Raw genomic sequence first — 20292 nt, forward strand, 5'->3', positions numbered from 1 at the left:
ATGTTATTTTGGGTATTTCTGGACAGGGAATGGGTGCTCCAATTAAAATCAAAGAGCCCAAATTAAGCTTCCTCCTGTTGACAAAAAGAAGGCCGGAAACTATTTGGGCCTTCACCCTACAATAAAAACGGCCTGTTAAACCCAACTAAAACCTCTTAAACTCTTCAAAAAAAATACGTAAAGAAAAAGATAAACTCTCGCTCCCAACTGCAACGCCGTTTCCTCCTCCAGAACATTCATCGTTTCCGAAAGCTCTTCTTCTCTAATCAATCATGGCTTTCCAAGAAGGAAAATAATGTGATCAAGCAGCCCTCGTTATCTTCATCTTCATCTTCATATTCATCTCCTTCTTCTACCAACATCAAAGCTTACCCAATTCCCACTCCTGGTTTCTCCCTAGGCGAATTTTCCATCATCTCCAATCTCTTAAAAAACGAAAGCATTACCTCCGCTTCATCTCTTGAGACAGATCTGGACCAAACGGGGGTAGACCCAGATGCCGCTTTTGTCCGAGCAATATTCGAACACTTCGGTTCTTCTCCAAAATTGTTGCGTAATATATACCTCTGGGCTGAAAAGAAACCTGGGTTTGAATCCTCTGCAACGCTGTTTGACTCGATGATCAATGTTCTTGGTAAAGCTAGGGTGTTTGAAGACGCGTGGAGTTTGGTTCTTCATCGAATCGGTGATGGAAAAAAGGATTCCTCTTTGGTTTCTGCCAATACCATCGCAATCTTGATCAGACGATACGCTCGCGCTGGTAATTTCATGCTTGTATGTTGTATGATATTGATTTGGTTTGCAGCTTAAATGGGGGAAAACATAGATTTTAGTGTTCTTTTGGACCTGCTGATGTTTATGCAGTGTAAATTCATGCAGGTATGCCTAAGCCTGCTATCCGTACCTTTGAATTCGCATGCAGTTTAGATCTGATTTGCAATTCCGATTTCGAAACTAATCTGTTTGTAATAATGTTGGATTCCCTTTGTAAGGGGATATTAGGGTGGCATTCGAATATTTCTTTAGAAGGAAGGAAACAGATCTTGGTTGGGTTCCATCAATCAAGGTTTATAACATATTGTTAAATGGATGGTTTCGATTAAGAAGTCTCGAATGTGCAGAGAAGTTCTGGTTGGATATGAAAAAGGCTGGTATATCACCTAGTGTTGTAACATATGGTTTTCTTATAGAAGGATACTGTAAGATGCATCGTGTCGATAGGGTGATGGAATTGATCGATGAAATGAAGGGAGCCGACTTTAAGCCAGATGCAAGAGCATATCTCCGATTATTGACGCATTGGGGGAAGCTGGTAGGTTAAAGGAGGCCTCAGGGATGATGGAAAGGGTATTGTTGTGTGAATCAGTCCCTGATATTTCCATGTATAATTCTTTAGTGAAAGGTTATTGTTAGGCTGGGGATTTAGTTGGGGCTAGTAAAATACTCAAGGCGATGATTAGCAGGGGTTTCATTCCGACCGCTACGACCTACAATTATTTCTTCGGGTACTTCTCGCAATTCGGGAAAGTCGAGAAAGCGTTGAATCTTTATACGAAGATGATTCGATTCGGTCACAACCCAGACCGGCTTACGTACCGTCTTTTGTTGAAGATGTTGTGTGAGGAGGAGAGGTTGGACTTAGTAATCCGGGTTAGCAAAGAAATGAGAGTGAGGGGATTTGTTATGTGAAATGCGAAGGTTCGAAGAAGCTTTTTCAGAGTTTGAGGACATGATACGAAGAGGTATGGCTCCACGATACCTTACTTTCCAGAGAATGAATGATGAGTTAAAGAAAAATAGAATGACTGAGATGTCAAGGAAATTACATGATATGATGAGTTCGATCCGTTCTTCCAAAAAGTTGGCCGATACCTATGTTGGAGACGAGGACTCATCTCGAGCAAGGAGGAAATCGATAATCCAGAAAGCTGAAGCAATGTCTGATATGTTAAAGGCATGTAAAAATCCAAGGGAACTTGTTAGGCATAGAACTTTATCCGGAAATGCTGTATCAAGAGCAGGCCGGTTGATTGAGATTATCAAAAAAAGTGCCAACGGGACAAATTTGAATAGTTAAGGCCTAAGACCAAGGGAAATGAGCAGGCCGGGATTGCCTGGTTGTTGGGGGGGGGGCTCCTTCGCGATAACACCGGACACATTTTGGCCATGTTTGTGAGACCCTTAGGAATTCTGAATTGGATATTTTCATCCTAGCGGGCTGGTCTAAGAAAGCATCATCGATCGTTGAATCTGGTTCTGTTATGATGGTCAAATGGTGTTGATTTACCTAGTCCAGGCCATGGATTTAATAACGTCATGGCTTTTGATCGGATGTGATGGCATTTTACGTGCTTGCCAACAAAGGTGTGGATAGAGCAGAGATGTTTGTGACAAGGTGGGAGGAGGAAGAATCGCTCTAGCTTATGATCACTTTTGGATGTGTTTCCTGTATGGTGTGTTTTGTCCCTTATCTGTGTTGGTGTTTGTTTTTCCTGTATGGTTTATTTCTACGAATAAGATCCAAAATCTCCTTTCTCGACACAACACTATCTAACATGAGCAACATCACTAATCTTGAGATGTGCATGAGAGGTCTCCCGATAGCCCCATGCACATTGCGGTCGTGATCTATCGCCATACGAATAAACTCAAAATGACTCCCATCAACAACTCTCTTTCGAGGAATGAACACGTCCACCACCAGCCGTGACTCCCGAAAACCTGTCACAAACCCTGCGAAGGTAATCTTTCCTGCAAATTTGTTATATAGTGTCATACACCGTTACTGATTGATGCAAATGGCATTTAGGTTTGGCAAGTGTACTACATATGCTCATAATGGGAAGATCCTCTCAACTCAATCTTTTTTATTCACGTCAACATTTGAACTTTGACCTTATAGAATCTAATGTCCCATCTTGCTAGACTAACAATTTGTTGGGTACGTAAATTTTTTTAATTACTAGAAAAAAATAAAGGATTGGTGTAAAAATAAATGTTCAAAGTATATCCAAAATTAATTTAAGTGTCTAAAGAACTTTTTTGAAAAAAATAAATATCTAACGTTTTCTTTATTATACTTCTAAATGTCTACATTGTAATAACTATTAAAAAATTCATTAAATGACACGTGTCACATTTATATTTGAAATTGTTATTCTTAATAATAAAATTATTATTAGAAAAACATTTTTTTTAAATATCCCTTCCTGTTGTCTTCCTTCCAACGCGAACCCCCTCTCCCATTCATCTCCCTCTCTTCCAGCCCCAGCCCCAGCCCCCTAGTCCCCTCCCTCTCAGCCCCTTCCCCTTCCCCTCCTAAATACCTAATTAAAATCCTATCCATTAAATTTTAGGTTAGGGATTTAAGATTTATACCCATTAAATTAGGGGTTATGGATTTAAAGGTTTATGTTTTGAGATTTGGGATAACAACAAAAACGATGACCGGTCAGTGGATCGGTGATGACAGAGGGTGTGATTGAAAATAATGACCAGTCAGTGACTCGGTAGTGACAGAGGGTTGATTGAAAATGACTGATGGTTGAAAATAGAGTTTAAAATTAAGAATTTTAAGATTTGATTTTTTTTGGTAATTTAAAGAAATTTGAAGATTTTAAAAAATGACATACTTTTTTAGAAAAAATAAAAAAATAAAAATGTAGTAGTAACATGTATCAAATAACAATAATTTTTAATGGTGTTATAATCTAAACACTTAAAAATATAATACCTGGTGTAATATTTTTTTAAAAACCTAAAATTAATTACTTACTTTTATATTAAGTTAAAAGTAAAAGTGGAATGCCAAAAGTTTGTTCTTATTGGCTATACTGGTGACGTTGCGACTATGAGTGACGACGGCTCAAGAATTATAGGTTAGTAAAATAAAATTAATTAAAAAATTATAATATGCTTATATTTCATTAAATATAAAATTAAATTAATTAAAAATATTCTTTATCGTGTCATATTATTTTGAAAACATCATATCATTGTATTTTGTGTCTGTGTCAGTGTCATCCCATTCAGTAAGAACCATTTGTTCAAGGAATCTCCATTCTGTGGTACAAGTTTAACATAAATGTAAGTTTAATTATGTTTTCAAATGACTTGTGAATTACTATTTCAGCATCGTCAATGAAAGGAAAATGCCGGGTTTTTTCGCCCAATAAATATAAAGCGTTTTTTATTTATCTCTTTAGGACATTTTAGTTTATATTTTAAGATCTACGTTATTTTCTACAGTATTATTGGAACTCATCATATCAAGGTGATGAGTTTCAAAAAAAAATATTTTTTTATTCAAACTCATCACTTTGAGATAACAAATTCTAATAAAATATAATTTTTTATTAAAATCTAAAAAAATATTTTTTATTAAAACTCGTCATTTCGACGTGATGAGTTTCATGTCGTTATAGAAAATATCATAGATCCCAAAATAAATCTTTACTTGTCCTTTTAGGCCAAACAAAAAAATTCATATATCTTACTGGACCAATTTTATCGAAAATGTCAACTTGTGATGAACAGTGTGTGAGCCCAAAACAATGGGTTGGGATTGCTTTTGTGTGCATATTTTATGCATGACAGCCCAATAAAATTATATTGTTTTTTAATGATCTCGAGTGATATAAGGTAGTATATGTTCAAAATATTTCTTAGTCATTGATAATGTACATGCATCTTATAGACGTTGCTGCTCGAATCCAGTACCCCTAAGAAAAACAATACTCTCTTTAATCACTAAAATCACTTAACTCGGAATCTTTCATAGAAAAATTCTTTCCGCAATATGTTTTGATCTAACCTAGGCCAAAGGAGACGATTTAAATTTGGAGAGGTACAGTTCGAATAACGAATACGGGCATGTGGTTGTACCTTAATGATCAACTAGACATGTCAATAAAATATATGATTACTTGCGGTGGAGGGGCTTTCTTTAGCCAATATTACACTACTCTTTGAGTCAAATGACAAAACAATGACGAGTGCTGAACAAAAAAGTGAAGAAAAATCTTAATAAATACCACTAGTAAGGAAATTCAATGAAATACCATTCGATTATTGAAACATGGTGTTGTTCAAGGCACACAGTGTCCTTGGCTTAAGAAGCAGATACACCAGCATTCCACAAACAAAACCAAGTGCTGCACTGGAAACTGCAGCGCACGTTAACATCACAAATGATTCCTCCTTTGAATTCATGTCCCTGCAAGTCATTGCTAGTTCGATCCCTGCAAACAAGAGTAAAACGCCCAAAATGCCTACCGTAAACTGGTGCAATGTCGTCACCAAAGAAGTACCAAATACCAAACCCAATACCAACTTGGCTGCACCTAGAATGGCTACACACCCACCGCTCCTGCCCCCAAACTTGTACTGCCCAGCTAGCCCACCTGCACCATGGCAGCATGGCATGGCACCAAACCAGCACCCCACTAAGTTCATAAGCCCCACGGTTATTGAAACTGAGGTGGCCGAGAACTCCCTACCCGGAAGAAGATATGAAGACAACTTGCAGACTGCGATCACCGAGTTTAGTACCGACAAAGGAAGTTGAGGAATTGTCCCCTTAATAAATCCTTCCATGAATGACCATGTATTTTCACAACCTCCATAACTGAAGGTCCAAACTTGATGTCATTCACCACCTTAGGCCTCCTCATGAATGCCAACACTACTCCCAACACGAAAACGATGAAAGCTGAAGGGATGGTAGCCATGATTTTCCTCATTCTTTTTCTTCTAATATCCCTTTCTTCATCAACATTAGTATCACTTTGATTTCTTTCTTGACCTGCACCATTGACAACAATTATGAAACAAGCACAAATAATGTCCAAAACCAATCCACCCAACCCCAACCACTGCCTATTCCCCATAGATTTCGACTTGGAAAAATCCTGAACCTTTCTAATGTACTTCACAGCACTCATAGCAAATGATAAGCCTTGGGACAGTTGAATTCCCCTAACGACAGACAAAGGTATCAACCTGTACACCATCTGCATCAACCCGGTAGCACCCAAAACCAACAGAATTGCACCGGTACAAATACCGGCCGCCATAATTTCCGGGATGTCAAAATCGGAGCTGTTCGATATAGCTGCTGCGGCAATGGCCTTCATGGGTTGGACAGGCATTGGGACACCATATATGGCGCCGGTGATAATGTTGTAGACACCGGTGAATACCAAAGTGGTGCCTAAGTTAAGGTCCTTGGCAAGTGTCAAGGCCAATACAATAGGAATATAGGTGCCTAAATCTCCCATGGCGCCATTCAATTCTGCCCGTGTGGATTGAAAAGATAAGTTTCTTTTCACTTTATGAAGTATGTTATTGGTTGCAGGAGGAGGCGTTTCGGCTTGGGTTTCAAAGGTTAAGGGGTTTTCAGAATCCATGGCTATTAAGTATACCAGTAATGATGGACTGTGATTGTTTTATACGGGCAATTTTGCTCCCATGGAGCTTTGGGGGGGGGGGGAATGACTGAAATGGGGGTTAACTTGTGAACTAGGTGGCAGATGAGAGATGTTGACAGCCTTATTGGCTTTTTTACTCTTAATTACATTTTTTTTAAATTATATACCAAAATAATATATTCGCCAGAGTATTTACCAAAACGTTCATTTGTCACATGGGGGTATCGTCATCTGTCAAAAAGGCATGTTTAATGTCTTTTAACTTACGTAATACCTTAATCAGCAGATAATTTGTCGATTTGAAAAAAACGTTAGACTAACCAAGTTTTTTTTACAATATTTTAATTTTAAAATAAAATTTTAAAAATATGAAAGATATTTTTTATTAATATGACATATAACATAATATATATTTAAAGATTCTTAATTATTTAATATTAAACTCTCGTATCATTATATATATAATATATTTAATTTTTAAACTTAAAACAACAACAACAACGAAATTCTATTCTCATATGTAATGAGGTAAGGGGGAGGTAGGGTAGTTGGTTGCCCCCAACGCCTTTGAGAGCAGCTTTCGTGGAAGATCTCCAGCAGTCATAAAATTTACAAATAAAGATAAAATGCAATGCATTTATAAATAAATAAATAAATACATAGTTGACCCTTTTTTATTTTTATAAACAGTCTTCTTATGCGCGTCTGTAATGGGAAGTAATTCCTGCAAATAAATCAAATTAACTTTTTTTTACTCTGTTTAACTTACAGTGGTACTGATTTTGATGTAAGTTGTTAATCATCGATTCCTTTTTTTCTTTGTTTCTTTTTTAATTTTTTAATAAGAAAAATTCTGCTTTTTTGGTATGTTTTCTCTGCTTTTATGGTACGTTTTTCTCTGCCTTTATTGCACATTTTTTTATCTTTTTCATCTATCATTTGGTCGTTTCTTTTTATTTTTATATTTTCTCATAGTTAAATTTGACGACGTCGCGACTGATAAAGATGACACTTATGTGAAATTTTATAGATCTTCCATGATATAGACGCTCAACTCGAGTTTGGATACACAATTTTGCGTTCGTTGATAGTTTCACGACACTTAGTTTTGATCTACTATTCTTGGTGGTCTTTCAATAGGTTCATCCCTTTTTGTGATTCGTTTGCGTTCGAGACTTTGGTTATATCTTTAACTTTTTTCATGTATAATCATTATACGATCTAAATTGTCTAGTTTCAATATCATACGTAAATATTCAAATTATATATTTAGTTTAATACTTATAAACCTTTATTATAATGTTAGATATTTCACTTTTTAATAAAACCAGCTATTTTTATTCAAAATTAAAATCAATTGGTTCACTTTAGAAAGGTAAAATATATCAAACACGTAATTCTGTTTAAAAGTTTGCTGAATTTATTACGATAATGTTGAATCTTATACTTTTTTTTAACAAGTTTTGATACATTTTATTTTATTTTATTATTTATTTATTTATTTAATAATGTATGAATCTTGAGTTAAAAAAATTATTATTATTTTTGAGATTTAAAGTTTGAGCATGATATCTGTAAGAACATATAAATGTTCATCATCAAATGATTGAAAGTCTTTTAATCATATAATATTTTATATTTATTTTAGATTAATCAAAAAAATATTTAACAATAATTGCCTTATTTAATTATTATATTTTTAGGCTCTAAATATAGTATTATATTTTTTTATTAATATTTAACTTTTTTTTATTAATCTAAGATGATTACAAGTAATATCTATTCTAGATATTCTCAATCATTAATATTTAATTGCAAGTATTATTTTTATTTTTCATAATTATTATATTTTTTATAGTAAGATATTATTATTATTATTATGTAAAATATAGTAAAATATTATTATATTTTAGTGTAGTTATTTTTTGTACTATTACTCAAATTTTCATTTACTTAATACAAATTTTGAATAATATTATAGTTTTTAATTATTAAAATTTTGTGTAACTATTATATTTTTCATATTTTTTTAAAATTTTTAATTTTATAAAAGTAATATTTACAAATAAAAAGCCAAATGTCGCATGACTTCGTTAGTCAAATAATCTAGGGAAAAAAGAATATTTTAAAAAAAATATAAGTATTAAAAATTTTAATTTAGGATTTAAATCGCTTGTTATAATACACTTAAAACTTGTTGGGTAAAAATGATGAATTCTATAAGATATAACAAATAATCAAAATTCATCACCGTTTGAATGCAACAGGTTTCATACAATTTTCATCCGAAACACATGATGAATAATATTTTATTATATTTTATAAAACTCGTCATAGACATAATATTCCTAAATTTTATTGTTCTCACATTTAGGGTTGTAAACGAGACAAGATAAATCATAAACTACTTAAGATTGACTCAATCAAAGATCGATAAATACTCGACTAAAAAGACTTAAGTTCTTAACGAGCCGAAATAAACTACTTGATGCTCAACTCGAAAAACTCACGAACAACTCGAAAAAAATAATATATTAACTTTTTATTTTTAAAAAAAAAATAAATTATTAATAATATATGTATTAATCTTTCTAAAAATACAATATAAAATTTCCATATACTTTATGTTCAAATTCGAGTTTTAATTTCAACCGAGTTAAGTTTAATTTTTTTTTATTTCGAATCTTTTCGAATTTCAATTCATAATTTCAAATTCAAGTCGAACTTAAAAAATTTTAAGATCACAAATTTTCGAGCCGAGACAAACTCCCCTTTTAGAGTTTTCGAGTTAAACTCAACAATACTCAAGTTTGAACCGGATCGTTTAATGTAAATCTGTTTCTGCGTATCATTAACGCGTTGCCAACTCACCACCTTCCTTCTTCGTCGTCTATGCTTCCGTTTTTAACAACAATCCACCATTGGGAAATTTTTTAAAACCCATACAGAGTTATGACCTCACAACTTCAATCCAAAATTGAGAAAACAAAGACGAGTTACGAAGGAAGCATTCAACCAGCCATATCTTTCTTTTCTCCGTCTCCCAGAATTTTTTTAAATAAACAACTAACGTCCCTCACTTTTTCAAGTCTCATTCAATCTCTTGGCGTCTTTATCATCACGATTATGGTTAATGAGTCGTGGCCCTTGAGGGGCATGGGGTTTTGCTTGAAACCAAGATAATACAATCCAAAACAGGTGCTTCACCAAATAAGAGAAACAAAAGTCTGAGAACTTAGTAAGGAATGTCCAAGTTACACATACAAGGTTACATATCACGCAGTGTATCATACAACAGACAAGGTTAGCTACTGGGGGTTTGAGGGAAGCCGAAATTGGGACAAACCGCAACACGGACACAGAGAACAACCACAACAGCCATAAACTAGCGATTGTTTCAGATTAAAAGCAAAAACAAAACAAAACTAATGGGAAGTTTATCACCTGTTAACTTCAAATTCTGCTAACAATTGTATGACTTCCACAATTTAACAAACGTGTCGTGACTAGCAGAAGAAACCAGCCCCGTCAAGGGTGAAACTGCCAATGCAGCTATTAGTCCTTCATGAGCCGGCAATGTCTTGGTCTGATTCTCCGCCATATTCCACAGCTCCAAAGACTGTCGAAGAGGATCGTAATAGTTGCCTAGTAGTTAGATCCAAATTATGATAAAGGGAAAAATGAAGACCAAGAGCGACATGATTAGAGCCAAACGCGAAAGCTTTAAAATCATTTTCTAAATGTTTCAAACAAGGATCCAAAAATCAATGGTCCTGAAACTAGTAAACTGATCCCGTCTACCACCAAGAGGACTTTTTTAGAAGTTTATAACAGATTTTCACCTGATTATTTATGCAAGTTTTGTGCATGCATGATCCAACTATTCATGCAAACCATGATTCACAGTATGTTAGTCTTTCAAGAAGAAATATAATATGGTCATAATAAAAACTGGCATTGTAAATGCAGGCCAAAAAAACACAAACAAGAAAGTTACTAGCCTGGTAACAGCCAATGACCAGCAATGATTGACACGTAGGATGGAAAACACAAGAGTGAAAGTTGTTGCCACTACAGCTCAATTCATGAACACATTCCCCTTCACTTCCTGATCCAAATCTCCAGACTCTGACTGAGTCCTCGCTTACAGATGCTAGGAATTCACCCGATGAGTCCCAGCACACGGAATGGATCAGTTTTGTATGTCCCTGTCATTATAAAATGAATAAAAAAATCACAATCCTTACATATATGTACAATAAAATTTCAAAGAATAGGTCAACATCACAGCAAGAGCAAATCCCTCAAATGAATCCACACGATTCACCTGTAATGAGTGTCGACATGCTTGAGTTTCTGCATCCAATATTGATACAACATTCTCTGCAGCTAAAGCAAGATACTTTCCAAGGCGAGGTTGAAATCTCAACTGGGCCGTACCAGGAGCTGTACCACCCTGATCCACACAAAGAAGACAATCTTAACAGGAGCGTATCGACCTCAAAGAGAGAGTCCTGATTTCGATTTAGTCACACTGCAAGAAAATCTGATGCAAGATCATACCTTGAAAACTCTTGCACAGTTACCGTTGTTGATACTCCAATATCTTATTTCACCATCACCATCACAAGAGCAGATAAGGTCATCCTTAGTCGGATGGAAGTCAAGTGACATAACATTACCAGAATGTCCCATAAAGGTACGAAGTGAGTAACCAGGCTGTAGAAGAAGTCAAGAAAAATAAATGTTAATAAAAAAAGGCAAGAACCTTCGGATGCAAACCAGCTCCCCAAAAACTAGAGGTTCTCATCAAAAGACAAAATCTAGACATGCATTAAATTAGAAATTGTGAGAAATAACTGGCTGCACCATGCTAATAAAGGACCAAGGACGGACGCAGGATTTTATATTAGAAGGGGCGAACTTATAAAATTTTAAAGGGGAGACGAACTTATAAAATTTTAGGGGGGGGGGGCGAAAACAGATTTTCAACTGAAAATGCAAAGAAAACATCTAAATCATAATAGGAATTTAAAAATTTTAGAGGGGTGACCGCCCCCCTCTAGGTCCATCCCTAAGACAAAATCTGCACAGAATGACAATAGCATGAACATGCACAGAATGTTTTAGATTAACAATTTAATGGGTATAAGAAACTGAACATCATGCACGAGTTGAAGAAGACATCAATATCCCAAAAGTTAAAACAATTTTGAGTGAAAGATAAGGAAAAAATGTATACTAACACTATCAGCATCCCAAACTCTGACAGTTTTGTCAAACGAAGATGTTGCAAGACGTGACATGCTTGGACTGAAACGAACATCAGTAATTAAACATGAATGCTCTTCAAGTGTAGACTTTGGCTTCAAAGTATCTGCATACCATAATACAGCCTGTGTTGGGGAAAAAAGAAGGCGCAAAGGATTTCAATTCTTAGCATGATTTGAAAATGAAAACCAATTATAAACATTTCAGAAGCAACCAAATTCCATATCTCCTCCGGGAACTCACCTTTTTATCATGGCCACCACTAGCAAGCAACTTTCCATCAGATGAGAAATGACAACAAGTAACTTTGCTACTACTTGCTCGAACAGAATTTACTTCCATAAAAGTGAAACCTGAAGAAAAATTAAAATTTGGTATACTGTTAAAGCATGGAACTAATCAACTTATGATGAGACGACCGTGTACCCCTCAAGATTGCAAATAAGGATTGATATCAGCGCCTATTCAATAGGCTCAATTTCTTTTGGTCAGATTCAATTAGCATTTTAACATATTAACCGATGTGGTAAACAGCCGTGTGATTAGTTAGTGGTTTCACAACACAATAATTATAAAGGGGGTTTTTAATGGGGCCAATTCTTATCAAAAAAATTAGTTAGTAGAGTGCTGAACTCTTGCTTTCGGCGATCAAGTTTCGATCCCTTGTAACATCAAATGCCAAAAAATATCAATGTGGCAAGATCATGAACTTAGTAGCAATAACCAACAATAAAAGATTAATTCATTAAGAATAACACCAAAAAGCATGTGGCAGATTCCAATGAGGATGCATCAATTGCCATAATCATTTCACAAACAATTGAACTCTGGACAAAAAAAAATCAAGATAACAAAACTACAATATTCAAGAAAAGTGGCGATATAAGATTACCAACAGCAGAGTTTAACAAGTCATAACCATAAAAGTTATTTTATACACCTTTAGTGGCATCCACACATCGGCCAACTGCATCTCTAGGATCAGTATCATCATGGGATAAAAAAGATTCAACATTATCATCAAGTGATCCATCCTCCACAAATCGATCCATATCAGCCTGCAATTCAAGATCTTTATCATCCCACTGCCAAAATGGAATTCCAATGAGAACTCTTACTCAAGCAAGAAATTTTTAATTCCTCTATTAACATGCAAAAACAATAATGTACTCACCAACTGGTTTGATGGTGATGTAAGTGCGCCAGCGCCATCAGCACCAAACATCATCATAGGCTTGGAAGAACCACCACTATGAGGCATTGCGGGCATTGAAATCACATCCCCAGGGGTGTGCGTTGACGGTGTGGAAGGTGCTGAACTTGGGGAAGGACCAGCTGTGCTTGCTGTCCCTGCGCTATTGGCAGGGCCTGAAGAAGACACTGGCTGTTTTCTCTTTCTTCCATTATGATTTTTTGAAACCTAAAAATAATTAAACTATGTTAGAAACGAACCTGCTCAGATATTTACTTAAACGCAGTGTACTGCAATAGAACTTATAAATGCAATCCAAACTCGCTTGAACAGGAAAAAGAAATAAGCTTTAAAGCTCAAGACCATACAGTACAGGTTATTCTTGGAATGATTCAACAAGATAAGTACTATAAAGAAAAGGAGAAGTAACAGCATGGTTTTTAAGCTAATCTATTATAATATTAGGGATGAGAAACACAGAAATAAAACATTCATGGTTCCATCCAAAAAAATTTAATAAAAATGGGGCATTACGAATCTCTACCATGCCCTGACCATGCACCACAAGGAGCACCCAGAAGAGTGCCACATAGAAGCAAGATAAAACCCTCGGGAATCCTTTTGGCAAGATGAATTGAAGGTAAACAGAAAAGGGCAGACCTGATCATTCCCTCGAAATGAGTTTGACATGCCACCATCCACAGTGACGCTTCCTCCACCAACTTTATCTTGTTGAAGTAGACTTGGGTTAGAAATCTGTGGCTGCTGATTCAAGAGTGCATGCTGCTGAAGCTGCTGCTGTGGGTTACTGTTTTGTTGCTGTTGCAACTGAGCCAATTTTAACTGCAATGCATATTAAATATCTAAGAAATTGGAAGATTATAAAACTTATGTCATAACAAAATATCTAGCAAACGGAAGGGGAGATTTGAAATTTCCTTTCAAGAGGAAGGGTAGGAAAAGACACTTCATAGAGGCAATAATACCTTCATTAGCATATCTGCATCTCCTCGATGCATCAGCGGACTGCCTGCCTGCAAAGACGATACATTTGGAACAACATCACCAACAGAATTTGAAAGGCACATGGTCCTATTATTATTCAACAGCATTCTCAATCTTCTGTTTTCATCGCTGCCAGCTGGTGATGCCAGATTCTGTTGAGCAAGCATGAGTTGCTGCTGGTGCTGTGGTGTCAACATCTGAAGCTGGTGGAAGGGCTGAGGAGCCTGTATAAAAGGCTTTTGCTGTTGTAGTAACCCAGATCGCAGTTGGTCCAGTCCCTATAAATGGATAAAACAATACCCATTCAGATAAAATACATGAAAGGTAAAATTTAAAATTCATAAATACGTGAGATGAGAAAAAAACATTATTTCAAATAGACAACTATAATACTAAGAGTTACCATTCTAGGACGAAGCAACTCTTTATAAAACTTACTGTTAAAGGCCATCCTTTCAAAGTCAAATTATTACCACCTTGATTCGAGCCTGAAAAAAAGTTGACATAACAATTTATTTTTCAAATTTCAAAAGAACCCGGCATATCACATGAACAAGCAAACAGTAGTTGAGTTAATACTATAATTTTTGTTCTATTTTCGAAGTAAAGATGCAATTCAAACAGAACCTGAGAAAGGGAAACAAGCCTACCTGGAATTCCTATTAAAGATCCATCTGGACCAGCAGCCCTGGGATTCAATACTGGATTTATCTCACTCTTTATGTCCTGCGACCAGATAAATTTTAGAAAATGACTAAGAGAAGCAACAAATTAAGATCAATATAATGTGAACCTACCGGTGTTGTTCCTGGCAATTGCTGACTTCGAGCTTGAACTTGTGGAGACATACCACCAGCAGTACCATGCATCACTTGCCTGGAATTTGTATGATGCCAAACAAGTTTATGGATATAAATAACAAAGTGATGGATGCATGAACAACCCCTAAATGTGTCACTGGCTATTTCAGATAAAAAGGTGAAACAAATCCCATTTGTTTGTGGTTGTTCTGTGGCTCAAATTCATGTTAGAGCAGACTAACCACAAGATTGAAGGGAGTTACTAAATTTAAATCTAAAACCTTGTGAAGCAATTTTGCAAACTGTCTTAGTTAACATCCATATGACTTTGATCAGATTGCAATACAAAATCATCCGCAGCCTAAGGCTTTTTTCTGAGTAATAAAAAATATGAAAGATACTCACCCTGAAGGTTGGCTGGTAGCTGCCGCAGGCTTCAATATTGAGGCATGATTTGGATCCAAGAGCTGGCTAACATTCTCACCATACCTTTGCTGTAGGGAGTTCCTTGATGGTTAACAACTAAAAGATTAACATGTTTCTAAGAAATTAAAGACGATCCACCTACCTTTATGGCCGCATCATCCAAAGAATCCCTTTGAAGTGGCAACTTTAGTCTTTCCTCATACATCTTTGTTGCCATGGCATTAGCAGTTGCAGCAGGCTGACGCATGAGAGTGTCATTTCCAACAAGTCCATTTGTACTGCCATTCAGGATATGAGACCCATCCCTTCTTTGTTGCGGCTGCTGCGACTGCTGGGGCGGCTGCTGCGGCTGTTGTTGTTGCTGTTGTTGCTGCTGCTGCTGTTGTTGTTGTTGTTGCTGCTGCTGCTGCTGCTGCTGCTGCTGTTGTTGTTGTTGTTGTTGCTGCTGTTGCTGCTGCTGCTGCTGTTGTTGTTGCTGAGCATGCCTCTGCAATAAAAGCTGTTGCATCTGCAGTTGCTGCTGCTGCTGTTGCTGTTGATGCTGAAGTTGAGGTTGCTGCTGTTCTCGTGCTTTAATCAACTGAGTCTGCAATACCAATATGCACCATAAGCATCACTATATCTTAAGGACAAATCATTAGGAATGCTCAAGGATTTGCTATACTATATTCGTAAATAATTAAAAGAATTAGCAAAATTCAACATTGATACTTGTCCAGCCATCAGTCACTAAGTTCATAACACAACATCCCTTCAGAGAGGGAAAAAAAACAATTTTTGTGAAGTACAATATGCAATGTGCAACTGACTGGTGTCTCTAAGTTTTCATTTCAACAAACGAATTAATTAATAAATGCTCAGTACCATATAGCGAGAAATACAACAATGAGCTACAGGGATGAACACTCTAGATAACACTGATATAAATTGTAATGCATGCCAGATGGACATTAACCTTGAACCCAACCCTTTCTCACTTGCCCCTTCTACCCAACAAAAGATGCAAAATAAAAAATGTTGACGCTCGGTCATCAAATTAAATTGACAGTTTAAAATTGAGAAAGTGAAACAAAATCAAAACTGACCTCAATATAAGATGCAGCAACCTCTGAGTGCTTCTCATTAGTCCTGGCAATGAATATATCCCAGAAAACAGACCACCATTCAAAGAGAAAACCTCCAGGAGCATCAATAGCTGCATATCCAGGTTCAAAAATCATCGTTATAATCAACAAAAACATTAATCTTTTTCCGGGCAAATTTGGTGCTAAGAGTGAAAAAGAAGAGAACCCGGACAAGTAAGAAAAGTCTTCTTCAGCTTTTACATAATTCGTGAACCCCACTTAATTACTTACCTACGGGATCTGATGATACTTTCCCTTCAGCTTGAAATGCCTGAGCTGAAGCCTTTAAATCCCTCTTCACTAAATAATCATGGATATACACATCTAACCTGTTATTGAGAAAAAATGACCAATAATCACTTATTACAGCAGCAAATCAAATTTCACAACCCTACCAACAAAGACAACCGAATCCATAGCAAAAAAAAGTAAACCATATACAATGAAAATCAGATGAACAGCTTCATAAAATTTTGGATTTTATTGCACCAAAAGATTTCCTCAAGAACATAAACATAAAAAATACCCTAAATCAAATTTATTTACTAAAGAAAACAAACGGTGAAAACAGCATAAGGATAACTACAAGTGCCAGAAAGAAGAAAACCCTAAGAAATACCAGCTTCAACGAACTAAACTTGGAATCTAAAGCACTTCAAAAAGAACAAGGTTAAGCCCAGAAAGGCATACAGAGCCAGAACCCAAATCAAGCAAAAAAAAAAGGACCCGAAACGATTATTGGAAACCCCAAAAAAGTACTGTGATAAAAAAAGGGGGGGGAATAAGAAAGGACTTACATTTTATCAGCTTCCCAGTTGGTTTGAGACATCTTGTTGAGCCTAGCAACTGCCCAAAAACAATATAGAACAGCTCCAGATTCCTAGGTACTAGTCTGAAACAGCTTCTCTTCAAGTTTTAATGGCTACCCAGAAGAATAAAATAAAAATACTAACTTATTACTACACCATTAATGCATAAAAGAAATTATTACAGTGGTAGAAAGAAAGAAAGAGAAGAATCTATGCTGGGGAATAAAACATATAACAGGGCAGAACCTATCTAATTTTAGCAACATGAAAATTATACAAATTTATTTATAAAAAAAATAACAGAGAATTAAAGAGAGGGAATGAATTGATAGAGATACCTACAATCCATAAAACGTTTATTGGGTTTTTTTTTCTTTCAGAACTTTCTCATATATATATATATATATATATATATATATATATATATATATAGTTTTCTGTAGCTTTTGGTTCGATTTGGATTGCTGTTCCAGACAGATATCATAATGCTTTGTTAGTTGAATTTACACTCAAAGCCCTTTCAATTTATCTTATTTCCGAAACTAGACCGATTCCGAGAGAACCTTTAAGATGAAATGATTATTGTGTCCTCGGCTTTTGCTTCTCACTACGCCGTGTTTTATGTAGGGGTATGAGTTACGTGAGGTTATTGAGGAGTAATCAGTAAATTCATTAGAAAATAAAATTCTGCTCCTTTTCCGTCTTGGGACTTGTACTCTTTAATATTTGTGAATAAACACCAAAATTGTTGCTTTTTTGTGATCTCTACCCTTCTATTTTATTTCCATTTTCAGCTGTACCCTTGGTCTTAATTTTTTCTGTAAAAAAAAAACTGAAATATAAATTTATTTTCTGGAAATTGATTTTTTATTGCTTAATACGAAATCATGAATATACAATAATTTATATAAAATGAATTATTATGAGATGAATATATTTAAATTTATTATACTTTAAAATTAAACGCGTATAAGGGAAATTGTACGTATAACGCAAATTTTTTCTTGAATTAGATTAGTATAATAAATTATATAAAATTCTATTGCTTAATTATTCACTAATCAATGTCTTCGAATCTACGATTAGCGCTTCTCATGTGACAGTGGGAATAAGTTATATAGATATTTTTTATTAAATAACAATTTTTAGTATGTATGTATAAAAACACTTTCATTGAAAAAAATAACAAATAAAATTAAAGAGATCTAAATCCAGCATTAGATTCTCTTAAATTTGAATCCCATGTTATTCGTAAGCATATATCAATATTTTCAATAACTATTAGTATTTAAACTTGCTAATTAATTTTTCCATAAAGAAAACTTATTAACTGATTAATTTGTATTATATATTACATAAATTTATTATAAAAACGATTTTTACAATATATTTTCTTTATATTAATATTTTGATCTTTAACTTTACTTAAAAAATCTAACAACTCGTGTAATTAAACCAACAAATAGATAGTTAGTAGATATTAATTTTATGGGTAAAGTATACAAATAGTTCCTGAACTTTTAGGGTGCTTGCATTTTGGTCAACCAACTTTTGAAACTTGCAATACAAGCATCAAACTTTTAGTTCGTTTTCAATAAGGTCCCTTACGTTAACTCCTATTAATTTTTGCTGACGTGACACTTAACTCTCGTTAACTCCCCACCCAACTGCTTCTTCTGCATCTGTCTTTTACCCTCTCATCTCCCTTATTCTTCTTCTCCTTCTTTATTCTTTTGTCTTTTACCCACAATTCTGCTTCTTCTTCTTCCAATCTTTTTTCAATGGGAAAAAGCAAAATTGTCATGCCTAATCCGAATTGGAAATCATAGAAATCGTTCTAACGTATGCCTAATGCAAAATTCGAAACTACAGATACCATTATAATATAAACCCAATTGGCTAATTTCCAAGAACCTCCATTACACAGTCCAATAAAATCAGCACTGGTCACTGAGCAAATCAAAAAATCAAGTTTAGCCATTGCATACACATACACATACACATACACATACACATACACATACACATACACATACACATACACATACACATACACATACACATACACATACACATACACATACACATACACATACACATACACATACACATACACATACACATACACATACACATACACATACACATACACATACATATACACATACACATACACATACACATACACATACACATACACATACACATACACATACACATACACATACACATACACATACACATACACATACACATACACATACACATACACATACACATGGGGACATGATCAATGATATAAACAAAATATAATTGTTTAAATACCATAAAAGTTATAGGTTTCCATCAACAACGAAGCAATAACAAAGTAAACACAAACACGGGTGAAAACATACCCAAAAAGAAACCTAGAGGCAAAAGGGGTCACAACAACAACAGTAACAACGGCTGATGCAGCGGCAAAGGAGGCTGAGAAGTACCAAGAAGAGTGGAAGCTTTGTGGATAATAAAAGATGTTTTTTTCTTATATGGATTTAGTAATATTGTTATTCTCACCATCGTTAATCCTCAATATGCAACTGAAAACAACGAATGAAATAGACCCACCACTTTGGTTTACATCAATACGATGACAATGATCAGCTCATATTGTTTTCTATCTTTTCTTTTTCTCCAGGAAAGTTTGAACCTTTGATGGAGGTTTTAATTTGTTGGTAGAAGACAAAAGAAGAAGAAGAGGGAGGGGAGGGTAAAAGTCAGAAGCAAAAGAATGGGGAGGGGGAGTTGACAGGGGTTAAGTGCCACGTAAGCGAAAACTAATGGTAGTGACCTTATTGGAAACGAACTAAAAGTTTAATGATTGTATTGCAAGATTCAAATGTTGGGTGCCAAAATGCAAGTGTCCTACAAATTTAGGAACTATTTATATATGTTGAAAACATTTTGATATTTCGATATAACAAATTAAGTTAAATGAATTTTAAGATTGTGCAATAAGGTTTTCTAAGTATATTCGATGTAATTATTCGAATATCAAAACATTACTCTAAATCTTTCAAAAATAATTTTTAATCCTTACTCAAGTGTAAAATTAAGTTTTAATCTTAAAACAATTTCAAAATAATTTTACAAAGTATTTCGAACCATTTCAAGCCAAAAATTCCAGATTGCTCAGAGGGAACCGATTTCCCCTGAATGGTTTGGCTCCGAGAATTCCAGTATGCTCGAAGGGAACCG

At 35.0% G+C, this 20292-nt stretch overlaps 1 protein-coding gene and 2 pseudogenes across 3 annotated transcripts; 1 reads left to right on the forward strand and 2 right to left on the reverse strand.

Annotated features, from left to right (window-relative positions):
• On the forward strand, nucleotides 1-2896 carry LOC120201298 (annotated as a pseudogene).
• Nucleotides 2897-5067: 2171 nt separating this feature from the next.
• LOC120201299 lies at nucleotides 5068-6353 on the reverse strand (annotated as a pseudogene).
• A 3286-nt stretch (nucleotides 6354-9639) lies between these two features.
• Nucleotides 9640-17440, reverse strand: LOC120201355 (transcriptional corepressor LEUNIG-like). Of its 3 annotated transcripts, XM_039201983.1 has the most exons (20): nucleotides 17394-17440; nucleotides 17044-17168; nucleotides 16478-16575; nucleotides 16208-16317; nucleotides 15679-15708; nucleotides 15265-15552; nucleotides 15102-15190; nucleotides 14694-14772; nucleotides 14547-14622; nucleotides 14335-14384; nucleotides 13878-14174; nucleotides 13552-13734; nucleotides 12874-13119; nucleotides 12640-12784; nucleotides 11943-12052; nucleotides 11675-11824; nucleotides 10992-11147; nucleotides 10756-10884; nucleotides 10430-10636; nucleotides 9640-10047 (listed from the first exon to the last, which is right to left on the reverse strand). In XM_039201983.1, exons 2-20 carry the CDS (start codon nucleotides 17073-17075, stop codon nucleotides 9892-9894), a joined length of 2631 nt encoding a protein of 876 aa, XP_039057914.1. In that variant the 5' UTR covers nucleotides 17076-17168; nucleotides 17394-17440; the 3' UTR covers nucleotides 9640-9891. The 3 variants fall into 3 exon arrangements, with proteins under 3 accessions (XP_039057914.1, XP_039057913.1, XP_039057912.1); XM_039201982.1 differs by having other exon boundaries at nucleotides 12640-12757; nucleotides 15265-15708; XM_039201981.1 differs by having other exon boundaries at nucleotides 15265-15708.
• Nucleotides 17441-20292: the final 2852 nt, after the last annotated feature.

Source organism: Hibiscus syriacus, unplaced genomic scaffold (assembly GCF_006381635.1).
Source record: "Hibiscus syriacus cultivar Baekdansim isolate YM2019G1 unplaced genomic scaffold, ASM638163v2 tig00007179_pilon, whole genome shotgun sequence".
Lineage (NCBI taxonomy): Eukaryota > Viridiplantae > Streptophyta > Magnoliopsida > Malvales > Malvaceae > Hibiscus > Hibiscus syriacus.